Source organism: Salmo trutta, chromosome 24, assembly GCF_901001165.1.
Source record: "Salmo trutta chromosome 24, fSalTru1.1, whole genome shotgun sequence".
Taxonomy (NCBI): domain Eukaryota; kingdom Metazoa; phylum Chordata; class Actinopteri; order Salmoniformes; family Salmonidae; genus Salmo; species Salmo trutta.
Window position 1 is genome coordinate 17,604,902 of NC_042980.1, and position 14,583 is coordinate 17,619,484.

Here is a 14,583-nt window from a genome sequence, read left to right on the forward strand (position 1 = left end):
CCAATGTCCAGTCTCTTGACAAAAAGGTAGACGAAATTCGAGCAAGGGTTGCATTCCAGAGAGACATCAGAGATTGTAACATTCTCTGTTTCATGGAAACATGGTTCTCTTAGGATATGTTGTCGGAATCAGTTCAGCATCCGGGCTTCTCCATGAATCGCGCCAACAGAGATAAACACCTCTCTGGGAAGAGGAAGTGCGGGGGTGTGTGCTTTATGATTAATGCACCATGGTGTAATCATAACATCATACAGGAACTCAAGTCCTTCTGCTCACTGGACCTAGAATTCATTACAATCAAACGCCAGCCATTTTACCTACCAAGAGAATTCTCGTCAGTTATAGTCACAGCTGTGTACATTACCCCTCAAGAGAACACCAAGACGGCCCTCAAGGAACTTCACTGGACTCTATATAAACTGGAAACTATATATCAGGAGGCTACATTTATTGTAGCTGGGGATTTTAACAAAGCAAATTTGAGAACAAGGCTACCAAAATTATATCAGCATATTGATTGCATGACACGTAGGGCTAATACTCTCGACCACTGCTACTCTAACTTCCGTTATGCATACAAAGCCCTATCCCCTCCCTTCGGAAATTTCGACCATGACACCATCTTGCTCGAACCGTCTTATAGGCAGAAACTCAAACAGGATGTACCAGTGATGAGAACCAGTCAACGCTGGTTTGACCAATCAGAAGCCACGCAACAAGATTGTTTTGATCACGTGGACAGGAATATGTTCCGGTCAGCCTCAGAGAACAACATTGACCTATACGCTGACTCGGTAAGTGCGTTTATAAAGAAGTGCATTGGAGATGTTGTACCCACTGTGACTATTAAAATGTACCCTAACCAGAAACCGTGGATGGATGGAGGCATTCACGCAAAACTGAAAGCACGATCCCCTGCATTTAACCATGGAAAGAGGTCTCGAAATATGACTGAATATAAACAGTGTAGTTATTCCCTCCGCAAGGCAATCAAACAAGCGAAATGCCGGTACAGGGACAAGGTGGAGTCCCAATTCAATGGCTCAGACATGAAACGTATGTGGCAGGGTCTAAAGACAATCACGGACTACAAAAACAAAAACAGCCACGTCACAGACACCGACATCACGCTTCCAGACAAACTAAACACCTTCTTTGCCCCCTTTGAGGATAATACAGTGCCACCGTCGTGGCTCGCTAACAAAAACTGAGCCCCCCCGCTTCTTCTCCGTGGCTGACGTGAGTAAAACATTTAAACATGTTAACCCTCGCAAGGCTGCTGGCCCAGACGGCATCCCTAGCCACGACCTCAGAGCATACGCAGACCAGCTGACTGGTGTGTTTACAGACATATTCAATCGCTCCCTATCCCAGTCTGTTGTCCCCACATGCTTCAAGATGGCTACATTCTTCCTGTACCCAAGAAGGCAAAGATAACTGACCTAAATGACTACCGCCCCGTAGCACTCACTTCTGTCATCATGAAGTGCTTTGAGAGACTAGTCAAGGATCATATCACCCGCCACCTTACCAGCCACCCTAGACCCACTTCAGTTTGCGTACCGCCCAAACAGGTCCACAGTTGACGCAATCGCCATCACACTGGACACTGCCCTATCCCATCTGGACAAAAAAAATACCTATGTAAGAATGCTGTTCATTGACTACAGTTCAGCATTCAACACCAAACTACCCTCCAAACTCATCATAAAAGCTCGAGACCCTGGGTCTCAACCCCGCCCTGTGCAACTGGGTCCTGGACTTTCTGACGGGCCGCCCCCAGATGGTGAAGGTAGGAAACAACATCTTCACTTCGCTGACCCTCAACACTGGGGCGCCACAAGGGTGTGTGCTCAGCCCTCTCCTGTACTCCCTGTTCACCCCCTACTGCGTGGCCATGCAGTACCCGGACTATCGGGTAGCCATGCAATAGCTACCCGATAGTCCGGGTAGCTATTGGTTAACTATTTAACTAACTATTTAGCAGTCTTATGGCTTGGGGGTAAAAGCTGTTCAGGGTCTTGTTGGTTCCATTCTTGGTGCATCGGTACCACTTGCCGTGCGGTGTCAGAGAAAACAGTCTATGACTAGGGTGGCTGGAGGGTTATTTAAACAAAATAGTGTTTTCACACTCCATTTCATACAGCATGATAGAAGGGGGTTATTAGACAGCATGATAGAAGGGGGTTATTACCGTAATTTCTGGACTATTAAGCGCACCTAAATATAAGCCGCACCCACTGAATTTAAAAAAATATATTATTTTTAACATAAATAAGCCGCATATGTCTATAAGCCGCAGGTGCCTACCGGTACATTGAAACAAATGAACTTTACACAGGCTTTAACGAAACACGGCTTGTAACAAAAATAAATAGGCTTTAAAGAAACACGGCTTGTAACAAAAATAAATAGGCTTTAACGAAACACGGTTTGTAACAAAAAATAAAAAATTAGCAGTAAGCTTTAGTTGTCTTTTTGCACTGAGTCAATTCCTCACGCTGCTGTTTCCAACGTCTTATCATCGACTCATTAAGACCAAGCTCCCGTGCAGCAGCTCTATTTCCTTTTCCAACAGCCAGATCAATCGCCTTCAACTTGAAAGCTGCATCATATGCATTTCTCCATGTCTTTGCCATGATGAGGGGGACAAAATTACTACTGTAATCAGAATGATGGGAAGTTTGAGCGCTCGATTTAATCTAAACAGTAAACAAAAAAAGTTGTTTGACCTTAACCCGTTCAGCAATTTCATTGGTCTAATGAAAGCTTCATGCCGCCAAAAAACTGAGCACGTCACAGAATGTGTTTAAAAAATTTAAAAAAATAGAAAGCGGGAAAAATCCATATATTAGCCACGTCATTGTTTAAGCCGCGAGGTTCAAAGCCTGGGAAAAAAGTTGCGGCTTATAGTCCGGAATTTACGGTAGACAGCATGATAGAAGGAGGTTATTAGACAGCATGAGAGAAGGGGGTTATTAGACAGCATGATAGAAGGGGGTTATTAGACAGCATGATAGAAGGGGGTTATTAGACAGCATGATAGAAGGGGGTTATTAGACAGCATGATAGAGGGGGTTAGTTAATATTCCACAGCAATCGAAAAACCTCACATACATTATACAGAGGAGTCTAGCATTCACAGGATACTCCCCATGCAGACAGAAATGCAAGAATTCGGCATCAATTGCATGCAGGCAAGGCCTATAGGTTAAGGGTTACTGGACAAAACACCGACCACAATTCGATCCAAACTGTGCAGCGACAGAAAGCTAAAATATGATATTTTCTCTCTCTGGTCTCCCAAGGAGCGGGAGGCTGGTCTCCCCAGGTGACAGACAGCCAGCCGTGGCTGCAGCTGGACCTCAGGGACAGGATGGAGGTGACGGCCGTCGCCACACAGGGGCGCTACGGCAGCTCAGACTGGGTCAGCGGCTACCTGCTGCTGTTCAGTGACACAGGCCAAGCCTGGAAGCAGTACCGACAGGAGGACGGGGTGGGGGTGAGTTGCATCATACTGCAGATTTACTGTTGCCATTGTGAAGACTGCACTGATGTGCTATTCTGAGGTATTGCCTTGGCTTTAGCTCAATGGGCTAATACGGGTTTCAACCCAGTCAGTCACATCGATTACAAAATAATAATCTAAGTTTTGACTTTTCTTTTCACTTGGCACACTAGGATGAGTGAGTAGCTGTGTATTGAGCTGTAACTCAGAGTAGGTCAGAGCTGCAAGGGTACACCTCATAAAATAAGACATTAGGTCCCTCTCTTGTACTTGAGTTAGTGTCCTCCACCTCTGGTGTGTGAGAGAGAGTAGATAGCTAAACATCTCTGTCTTTGTTTTGCTCTCCCCAGAGGTACCATGCTTTGTGGGAAAACGATTAGGAGAATTCAGACTCTGTAACTCAATTTTTATCTCATTGTTTCACATCCTTGTGAAGGAAACATTTTGTTAAGTCTGACAATAGTCTGGGATGTGTGGATGTACACTACACACTTCTGGCTACCTCCACATATATCCTATTCCTCCTCTACTATGATTTTATAGCTAGTACTTGGCTAGCATGTGTGCATAATTGAGTTAACATCTTTAAAAAATTGCCTGTTTGTACCTCATGATGTTGGTGTGCACATACATTCTTTATAAGCAATTGTGCTCGCCCCAGTTATGTCAAATAGCGTGACGAAATCTTAAATTGGAAGCACTGAAAAAGAATGAGGAGAGAAAATGGAGACAACTCAACATTCCTGCCATTTTTTTCTGAACAAGTTTCTCTCTCATGGTGGATAATGAATAGTAGTTGGAGTTACAAGGACAAACAGCGTGTCCAGTACGCTACAGCAGCCTGTCTTCTATTATTTATTCTCTTCTTTGACTTAAAAAAAATCATTGTTTACACTCCAGTATGGAAATGTGGCATGGTGTAGAAATGCTGGTGTAGTGTATAAACCCTGGGAGACGTGCTTTGAAATTGTTTTCAATGATTGCTAGGGACTGAACAATAATTGGGATTTACAGTGCATTCAGAAAGTATTCAGACCCCTTGACTTTTTCCACATTTTGTTACGTTACAGCCTTATTCTAAAATTGATTAAATAAAACAAATTCCTCATCAGTCTACACACCATACCCCATAATGACAAAGCGATTAAATGGTTTTTAGACATTTCTGCAATTGTATAAAATTTTTTAAACAGAAATACCTTATTTACATATGTATTCCGACCCTTTGCTATTAAACTCGAAATTGAGCTCAGGTGCATCCTGTTTCCATTGACCATCACTGAGATGGTTCTACTACTTGATTGGGGTTCACCTGTGGTAAATTAAATTGCTTGGACATGATTTGGAAAGGCACACACCTGTATACTGCATATAAGGTCCCACAGTTAACAGTGTATGTCAGAGCAAAAACTAAGCCATGAGGTTGAAGGAATTGTCCATAGAGCTCCGGAACAGGATTGCATCAAGGCACAGATCTGGGGAAGGGTACCAAAAAAGGTCTGCAGAATTGAAGTGGCCTCCATCAATCTTAAATGGAGGAAGTTTGGAACCACCAAGACTCTTCCTAGAGCTGGCCTCCCGGCCAAACTGAGCAATCAGAGCAGAAAGGCCTCTGTGGAGATGGGAGAACCTTCCAGAAGGACAACCATCTCTGCAGCACTCCACCAATCAGCCCTTTATGGTAGAGTACCCAGACGGAAGCCACTCTTCATTAAAAGGCACATGACAGCCTGCTTGGACTTTGCCAAAAGACACCTAAAGGACTCTCAGACCATGAGAAACAAGATTCTATGGTCTGCTGAAACCAAGATTGAACTATTTGGCCTGAATGTCAAGCGTCATATCTAGATGAAACCTGTCCCTATCCCTACGGTGAAGTATAGTGGTGGCAGCATCATGCTGTGGGGATGATTTTAAGCTACAGGGACTGGGAGACTAGTTAGGATTGAGGGAAATATGATCGGAGAAAAGTACAGAGAGATCCTTGATGAAAACCTGCTCAACAGAGCTTAGAACCTCACACTGGGGCAGAGGTTCTCCTTCCAACAGGACAATGACCCTACGCACACAGCCAATACAATGCAGGAGTGGCTACGAGACATGTCTCTGAAGGTCTTTGACTGGCCCAGTCAGAGCCCGGACTTGAACCCAACCTAATATCTCTGGATAGACCTGAAAATAGCTGTGCAGCTATGCTCCCCATCCAACCTGACAGAGCTTGAGAGGATCTGCAGAGAAGAATGGGAGAAACTCGCCAAATACAGGTGTGCCAAGCTTGTAGTGTCATACCCAAGAAGACTCTAGGTTGTAATCGCTGCCAAATGTACTTGAACAAAGTATAGAGTAAAGGGTCTGAATACTTATGTAAATGTAATGTGTCCGTTTTATTAATTTTTTATAAATGCGTCTTGGAATAGTCCCATGGCTTTGCTGTAGTCAGACCAAGAGTATTTGTTTTCCAGAATATAATTATATTTATTTGGACAGCATTTTACACCAGGGCTTTCTTTGAGTTACCAAGTCAGATTGAGGAAACATATTTATGTAAATATTGAAATTGCTGGTATAGTTGAATGTGAGGACATCCTTATGAACTGTGTATATCCAATAATTATTTCATGAGCTTATATGATACACAGGAAAGCGACCCCATTACTTAATATATCCTGTCGTAGATACCTGACACGTCTTCACTATTAACTCAAAGGAAATTCAATGTATGCTTTTTGATTGGAAATGTACTTAATAAATAAGCTGTACCAGACAGTTGTAAATGCATCTCACACCATCTTTGATTTCCAGGCAAATAAACCCTCTCTGTGTCTCTGGTTCAACCTCTGGTCTGTCATTACCTTTCACTAACCACAAGCTTCTAACTGTAAATCACATAGTTTTCTCAGCAGCTTGTTTTCTCAGCAGCTTCCTATTACGAAGACACTATGGCAGCCCACAGTTTAGTGGCTGGCTACACTCTAGTCTATGTAATTAATATGGGTTTTATTAAGAATTAAAGCAAGGAAGGCGCGTGTGGTGTTAATTTGATTCGTTCTTCAGTGAGTTAAAGTAAGCGGATGTAGAGCCCATAGAATTAGAATGAGAGATGAGAATAAGCAGCCTATGGCTTTTAAGCTATCAACCCCCCCTCTATGCTTGGTATAAATGCCATGCAGTGCTTTGAAATCAGTCAACTAGTTTAGATGATACAGTTGTGGCCAAATATATTGGCACCCCTGCACTTTTCTTTAATAATTCCCTATTTCTTTAAAAAATAATTTCAAATTGAAGGAAAAAAGTGTTTGGTCCCCACACCTAGTTATTATATTTTTAACATTGCAGAACCAATTGCACAACCAACTTAAGTTTACCATTTTAATTGAAAAAATAAAGACAAATTCCATGGACAAAATTATTGTTCTGGAGTGGCCAGAGAAGAGTATAGATATAAATCACATCCATAACCAATGTCGAGAGCTGAAAGTGTTAGGAGTGTGTATCGGAGGCGAAGTCAGGTGCAGGAGAGCAGAGTGTAGTGAACAGGCGCACTTTTTATTCCGGTCAAAATGACAGCACAAAAATAACATAAAATGTGCCCAAAACACGGAACATAGACAAAAAGTAATGCGCGTAACAAAATCCACAATATCAAAATACACGTAACACAAACAATCCTACACAAAGACATGATGGAGAACAGAGGAATAAATACATATGAATTGATTGGGGAATGAAAACCAGGTGTGCAGGGAACAAGACAAAACAAATGGATACATGAAAAATGGAGCGGCGATTGCTCGAAAGCCGGTGACGTCGACTGCCGAACGCCGCACGAACAAGGAGAGGAGCCGACTTCGGCGGAAGTCGTGACAGAAAGCAGCAGTTGGTGGAGTTTACCCCTCAAACATTGAAGAATTAGAGCAGTTTGCTACTGAAAAGTGGGCACATTGCCAGTAGAAATGCGCAGCAAGCTCATTGATGGCTCCAAGAAGCATTTGTTGGCAGTTATCTTGGCCAAAGGCTGTGCTAATTTCTGGGTGCCAATAATTGTGTCCATGCCATTTGTCTTTATTTTCTCAACAAAAATTGTAAACTTAAGTTTACAAAAATTAAATGGGTTCTGTAATGTTGACAATCCAATAACAACATGTGGAAAAAAAAACGTATGTTTTATTAATTTTTGTTATTTAAAGAAAAATTGGGAATTAATTAAGGAAGGTGCAAGAGTGCCAAGCGGGTGATTCTACACATTTGTTGGATGCATTTGCTGAACTTGTTTTGGTTTTGTTTCAGATTATTTTGTGCCCTATAGAAATGAATGGTACACAATATATTGTGTCATTTTGGAGTCAACATTATTGTAAATAACAATAGAATATGTTTTTAAACACCTCTACATTAATGTGGATGCTACCATGATTATGGATAATCCTGAATGAATCTTGAATAATGATGAGTGAGAAAGTTACAGAGGCATAAATATCATACCCACCCATAAAATGCTAACCTCCTCTGTTATTGTAGGTTAGCATGTCTTTAGGGTGTGATATTTCTACGTCTGGAACTTTCTCACTCATCATCATATACGATTAATTCAGGACTATCTGTAATCATGGTAGCATAGACATTAATGTAGAAGTGTTTAGAAACATATTCTTGTTTACAATAAAAGTGACAAAATGACAAAAGACATTATTGACCATTCATTTCCATTGGGCACAAAATAATCTGAAACACAACCAAAACAAACAGCGAATGCATCCAACAAGTTTGTGGAGTCACAAGCTTGATGTAATTATTGTGTGCTAGGAATATGGGACAAAATACTAAACATTGGACGACTTTAATACACATACATATAAGTGAATTTGTCCCAAGACTTTTGGTCCCCTAAAATGGGGGGACTATCTACGAAAAGTACTGTAATTTCTAAACGGTTTACATGATATTGATTAAAACACCCTCAAATTAAAGCTGACAGTGCACTGTAACCTCATAGTCATTGTATAATTTCAAAGTGCTGGAGTACAGAGCCAAAACAACAACAAAATAATCACTGTCCCAATAAAATCATTGTCCCAAAGCTTCCTGCCATCCAGAACCTCTATACCAGGCGGTGTCAGAGGAAGGCCCTACAAATGGTCAAAGACTCCAGCCACCCTAGTCATAGACTGCTCTCTCTGCTACCGTACGGCAAGCGGTACCGGAGCGCCAAGTCTAGGTCCAAGAAGCTTCTAAACAGCTTCTACCCTCAAGCCATAAGACTCCTGAACACCTAATCAAATGGCTACCCTGACTATTTGCATTGACCCCCCCCCCCCCTTTTACACGGCTGCTACTCTCTGTTGTTATCTTCTATGCATAGTCACTTTAATAACTCTACCTTCATGTACATATTACCTCAACTAACCGCACATTGACTCTGTACCTGCACCCCCCTGTATATATTGTTATTTTTTTACTGCTGCTCTTTAATTACTTGTTACTTTTATCTCTCATTCTTGTCCGTATTTTTTAAAACTACATTGTTGGTCGGGGGCTCGTAAGTAAGCACTTCACTGTAATGTCTACACCTGTTGTATTCGGCACATGTGACTAATACAATTTGATTTGATTTAACTTTTGGAGCTCACTGTATTTGGCCGCAACTGTATTTCAAGTCATATTACCAAAGTTGAGACTCATCAATCCTCAGTTAATTAATTAAAAAACGAAGAACATTCCAGTTGTTTTTTTGTCAATCAATCAATGACACACAGAATACTACATCTAACTAACCTGTTAAATAGTCATAACATTTATTTTGTCAATGTGAGAAGATAGCAGGTGTGATTTGGTTTTGATCCATGCCTGAAGAAACAGAAACGGTGGGATGAATTGGATGAGTGGCAGCTAATTAGTGAGACTTCCCTAATGAAGGCACTCCAAAGGTGGGCGACCAATTTGAACCTGCACGCCACACGGAGATATGAATTGACGTCAGTCTGGCATTTTAACAAGGGAAGTTCAAAGGTAATGGCCTGCTGACGGCGGTGCAGGCTGAGAAGGCTAATGAGAGAACACCAGCTGCCTGCGTCTGCCAGGTTGCAGCAACTCTGCACCTGTAAGGTTAGCCATTATTATGTGCTGTGTATGAAAAGAGTGGTTTTATAGCACTTAAGATACACACATGGGCAAAGGCACGTTCTCTAACACACCCACTCTCCCTCTCCTGCTTTCTCTCGCTTTCAATGACACATGCACACTTACACGCACACACACACACACACCTCACACACACAGACAACTCACACACACACACACACAACTCACACACACACACACAACTCTCACACACACACACACACACAAAACTCTCTCACACACACACACACACACAAAACTCTCTCACACACACACACACACACACACTCACACACACACACACACACACACACACACACGCACACCAACACCCGCAGCCACAAGACACAGCCAGAGCTGCAGTCCTTTTATCTCTGCTCTGTGCCAGACCAGGTCACAATGGCAACATGATTATCTATTCTTAGAATTCTCCTCAGTCTTTGTCTCTTAGGAGTCACATAGCAAGGCTAGCACTGCAACGACACAACAGGGAGTATAGGCCATGTTGGGAACAACAGGGAGTATAGGCCATGTTGGGAACAACAGGGAGTATAGGCCATGTTGGGAACAACAGGATGGCACTCATGAAACAGTTGTTAATCATCCAATTAGACAAAGCCAGAGAGAAAGAAAGGAATGACTCATGTTTGTGGGTGACCACCTAGCTATTAAGTTATGAAATGTTGTATTATTTTGTGCAATATAGTCTAATGATGTTATTTTTTTGTACCATTGGGTTGTTGGAACTTTGTTTACTTTGGTATTTGTGTTTTCGTCAGTTTGTTTGAGAAGATTGATGTTCTCTGGTCCAAATACACATCATAAAGATATTTTCTTATTTCAGTTCCAATTTGTAGGTATTTTCATGTAAACCACTCTGTGCTTATTAAGGAAGTTGTATTTTCCGTCAATTAGCAAAAGTCTCTACCCCCAGAGTGAAACGGTGTGCAAAACACAATTTAAGGGTTGTTGAAAAAACTGTAGACTGCAGTAATGAGAGAAAATAAACATATTCAGATATCACCTCTTCAATCCGTCAGGAAGAGGGTGTTAAGGGTGTTTAATCAAGGATTGACATGCCTGTTAGCTATGGCTGCAGAAGTGTTTGTGGTGTGTAGGTTTGTGTCGAACATTAGGTTGGTGTTGATGAACAAGAGTGAAGTAAACTTTTGGGTAACTCTTTTAGATTAAGTTGCCCTTGTGCTATATCTCCTTTATAACTACTTTGGTAAACAGAATGCAAATAATATCCATCTGGTTAGGCGTGTATTGCACTGGGTGAAAGTTGATTGCGTTCGTTTTAGAACCGGTGCTGCCTCCCGTGGGTAAGCCAGGTGCCCCTTTCAAAGCCCATGGCGAAGTCAATATTTACATTTGAGTCATTTAGCAGACACTCTTATATAGAATGACTTACATGAGCAATTAGTGTTAAGTGCCTTGCTCAAGGGCACTGACAGATTTTTCACCAAGTTGGCTCAGGGATTCAAACCAGTGACCTTTCGGTTACTGGCCCAATGCTCTTAGCCTAGATGTTGCCTAGTAGGTTCACATTAACAAGCAAGATAACTTAGCTGGTTAATTTTTGCTCATGTGAAGAAGTTAGGCTAGCAAGCATTTTAGCAAGGTAGCCTAAGACAATAAAAACTAAGTGTGTACAGAGTTATAGATCATTTTGCTAACATGAAATAGAGGAGGATGGCATTGGTGTCCAACCAGTCTACAAGTAGGGGGAGGTAAGATGTTCTTTCTACTTGTGCACGCACACACACAGAAATCAGTACCATGGACAGCCACATGTTATTTAGCAACATTGATTGGGCTAAATCGTTTTTGGTGTCTTTACATTTGTTTTCACTGTATTAGACAAAGCGTATATAGCCTAGTTGATTTAATGATGTTGAAATGTTTAAGTGTAAATGGTGCTGGAATAGCAGAGGCAGTGCTCCTGTCTTTGTGCTGACTTGCGTTAACTCTCCATTGGTCTAAATCACTAGTTTAGTCAACTGTCAGAAACATTAACTTGCTTGAACAAGCTGTACACCAGGGATGGGTAAATCCAGTCCTCGGGGGCCTGATTGGTGTCACACTTTTTCCCCAGCTGTCTCCAATAATCAACAAATCATGATCTTCAGTTTAGAATGCAATTAGTTGAATCAGCTGTGTTTGCTAGGGATGGGGAAAAAGTGTGACACCACTGGAGTTGCCCATCCCTGCTCTACACTATGTAACTGTTTGTTAGATGCAATATTTGCTTTGTGGATTCCACATTGACAGATGTTGCTCTCCGGCTTTGGGATGTAACAAACGTATACGTGGTTGAATTTATTCCACCACTGTGTGACGGTTGTCGTTTTGTTGTGTCTGTAATGGTCGTCGTAGGTAGTGGACCAAAATGCAGCGGGTTGAGTGCTCATCTTAACTTTATTGAACGCGTAACAAACAAAACAAGAAAACGATCGAATGAACAGGATTACAGGCTAAACACAGCTATGCAACCACAACTTCCCACAAAACCCATACAAAAACCACCCCTCTATATAAGTGTCACGGTTGTCGTCGGTGAAAGAGGACCAAAACGCAGCAGGTATGTGTATGCTCATCTTGAGAATTTATTAACTACAAAAAATGAACGTACAAAATAACAAAACAAAAAGAACGAACAACTACAAACACTCTGGATAGCATAAGGCTCAACACAGAACAAACCCACAAATCACAAACACACCCTACTATATGGGACTCTCAATCAAAGGCAGATAGACAACACCTGCCTTCAACTGAGAGTCCCAACCCCAATTAACCAAACATAGACATACACTCACTAGACTCCACATAGAAATACTTAAACATAAACCAACACCCGGAATTACTAACTCAAACACCCTTTTAACAAAAACACACCACCCTGAACCACATAAAACAAATACCCTCTGCCACGCCCTGACCAAACTACAAAACAATTAACCTTATATACTGGCCAGGACGTGACAATAAGACCTTCAATCAGAGGCAACGAGGAACAGCTGCCTCCAATTGAAGGCTAAATCAATAAACTAAACATAGAAATAAATAGACTAGACTGAACATAGAAATACACTAACATAGAACATAGACCAAAACCCCGGAATACTCTAAACAAACACCCCTCTACATAAACACATATAACAACAAACCCCGAACCACATAAAACAAACACCCCCCTGCCACATCCTGACCAAACTACAATAACAAATAACCCCTTTACTGGTCAGAACGTGACAGTCTGCCTTAGTGTATATCATGGTGGTGTATGAACAAATAGGTTATAGAACAAACAATGCAATTATCACAACATAGGTTGCAATATGGATATTTTCCTGACTTGGCTTGGCTTCCCCAGGGATTTTACCCACACACTGCGAGTGGTGGTACATGGATATTGACAAATAGCTTTTTCTCAGTAATGAATATGTATGCCACATTTTGGTGAAGCAAACGTTTATCAAATTGTATTTGCTAAGTAAGTTACTTTACATTGTGGAGGATATGCATTGCAATAGCCTGCATGGTCTGAGTGGATGAGTAAACCCCAGTGAGTTTGCAAATGCTTATCTTGCACAGACATGAGTTACATTTGTAATTGCTTAGCTTGCACCTCTTCTAAAATACAGTCACCAGGCTCCACTTAAATGGACTCACAATAAAAAAGCATGGGTATAAATCAAAATAATAGCCTAAATAGTTACCTTGTAAGACTGCCTCTTCTTCATTATCTTCATTATCTACAGAGACCAATCTCTGTAGTCTATCCCTCAGAGAGGTAACACCATACTTCATGTGTGTGTAATTTGTGCTTCTTCTACTACCTCCCCCATCTGCTATTGTGTTTTCAGCTGCAGGGAGAAGTGAATTGATGGCATTTCTTGACTCTGTTGAGCCTGGAGCTCCGGTGTCAACAATCCATCTTTCCTTTACTCTGTGATACACATCATTATCGATTTAGCTCGTCACCTGCCTCGAATCCGTTATGACGGCTTCTTGTGATCAGTCATCTGAGTTTCCTCTCTCTCTCTCTCTCTCTCTCTCTCTCTCTCTCTCTCTCTCTCTGTCTGTTCGCCCCCCTAAGCCTCCATGGTGCAGATTATTAATGCAGTGGAGGGTAGGGGGACAGGGGGATGGAAATTACGAAGAATAATGACATCTCACAGTTTCAGTGAGAGATATTCATTGTTATCTGCCCGGGAGCAGACAATATGATAGCAATTGTTTTTTCCATCTACTTGCCACAGAAGTGTGTGTCTGTGCAGTGGTGGACATCCTCCCAGGATCCTCCCAGGATCCCCAACCCAGGCAACACATTTGATATGTTTTATCTAAAAGTAGGGTCAGGTGAAGAGAAACATATGGCACACGTTTTGTTTTGTCGCAGAATACTAATACCTTTAACAGTTCTTGGGAACTAACCCTCTTTAATGTTATGATCCAAAACATTAAGTCCTAGAAGACACAAAACCCTTTTTAATTCTTTGTTTTCCTCTGAAAGATACAAGGTCAGTTCAGAGAGCCATACTTGGTTAACAGTGACTCCCTTAATAACGGAGCTGTAATTTCCTGTTTAGTTTGATGAATACAGTTCCCTCAAGAATACCCTGCCCCCGTATATTAACACTTGGCATTGCATCTAACTCTTCTGCCTTTTCTCCCCTCCTCTCTCTCTACTGTGTGTCTCCAGAGGTTTGTGGGGAACGTGAATGCTGACAGTGTCATCCACCACAAGTTGTTCCACTCTATCAGAAGCCGCTTCCTGCGCTTCGTCCCGCTGGACTGGAACCCCAGTGGCTGGGTGGGACTCAGAGTGGAGGTGTACGGCTGTGTCTACAGTGAGTGACCAGACCACCCCCACCTCTAACATACAGACCATACACATTAGGGTGTACCTGCAATAAAGGGACCACCAGGCCTTACACACAGACCATACA

General features: G+C 41.9%; 1 protein-coding gene across 1 annotated transcript in view; it reads left to right on the forward strand.

Annotated features, from left to right (window-relative positions):
• The window catches only part of LOC115160834 (contactin-associated protein-like 5), a 74,595-nt gene that overhangs the window by 10,734 nt on the left and 49,278 nt on the right, over positions 1-14,583 (forward strand). The window contains exons 3-4 of the mRNA XM_029711306.1: positions 3,309-3,502; positions 14,337-14,484. Coding sequence (XP_029567166.1) covers positions 3,309-3,502; positions 14,337-14,484 — 342 coding nt within the window. The remainder of the gene's footprint in view (positions 1-3,308; positions 3,503-14,336; positions 14,485-14,583) is intronic.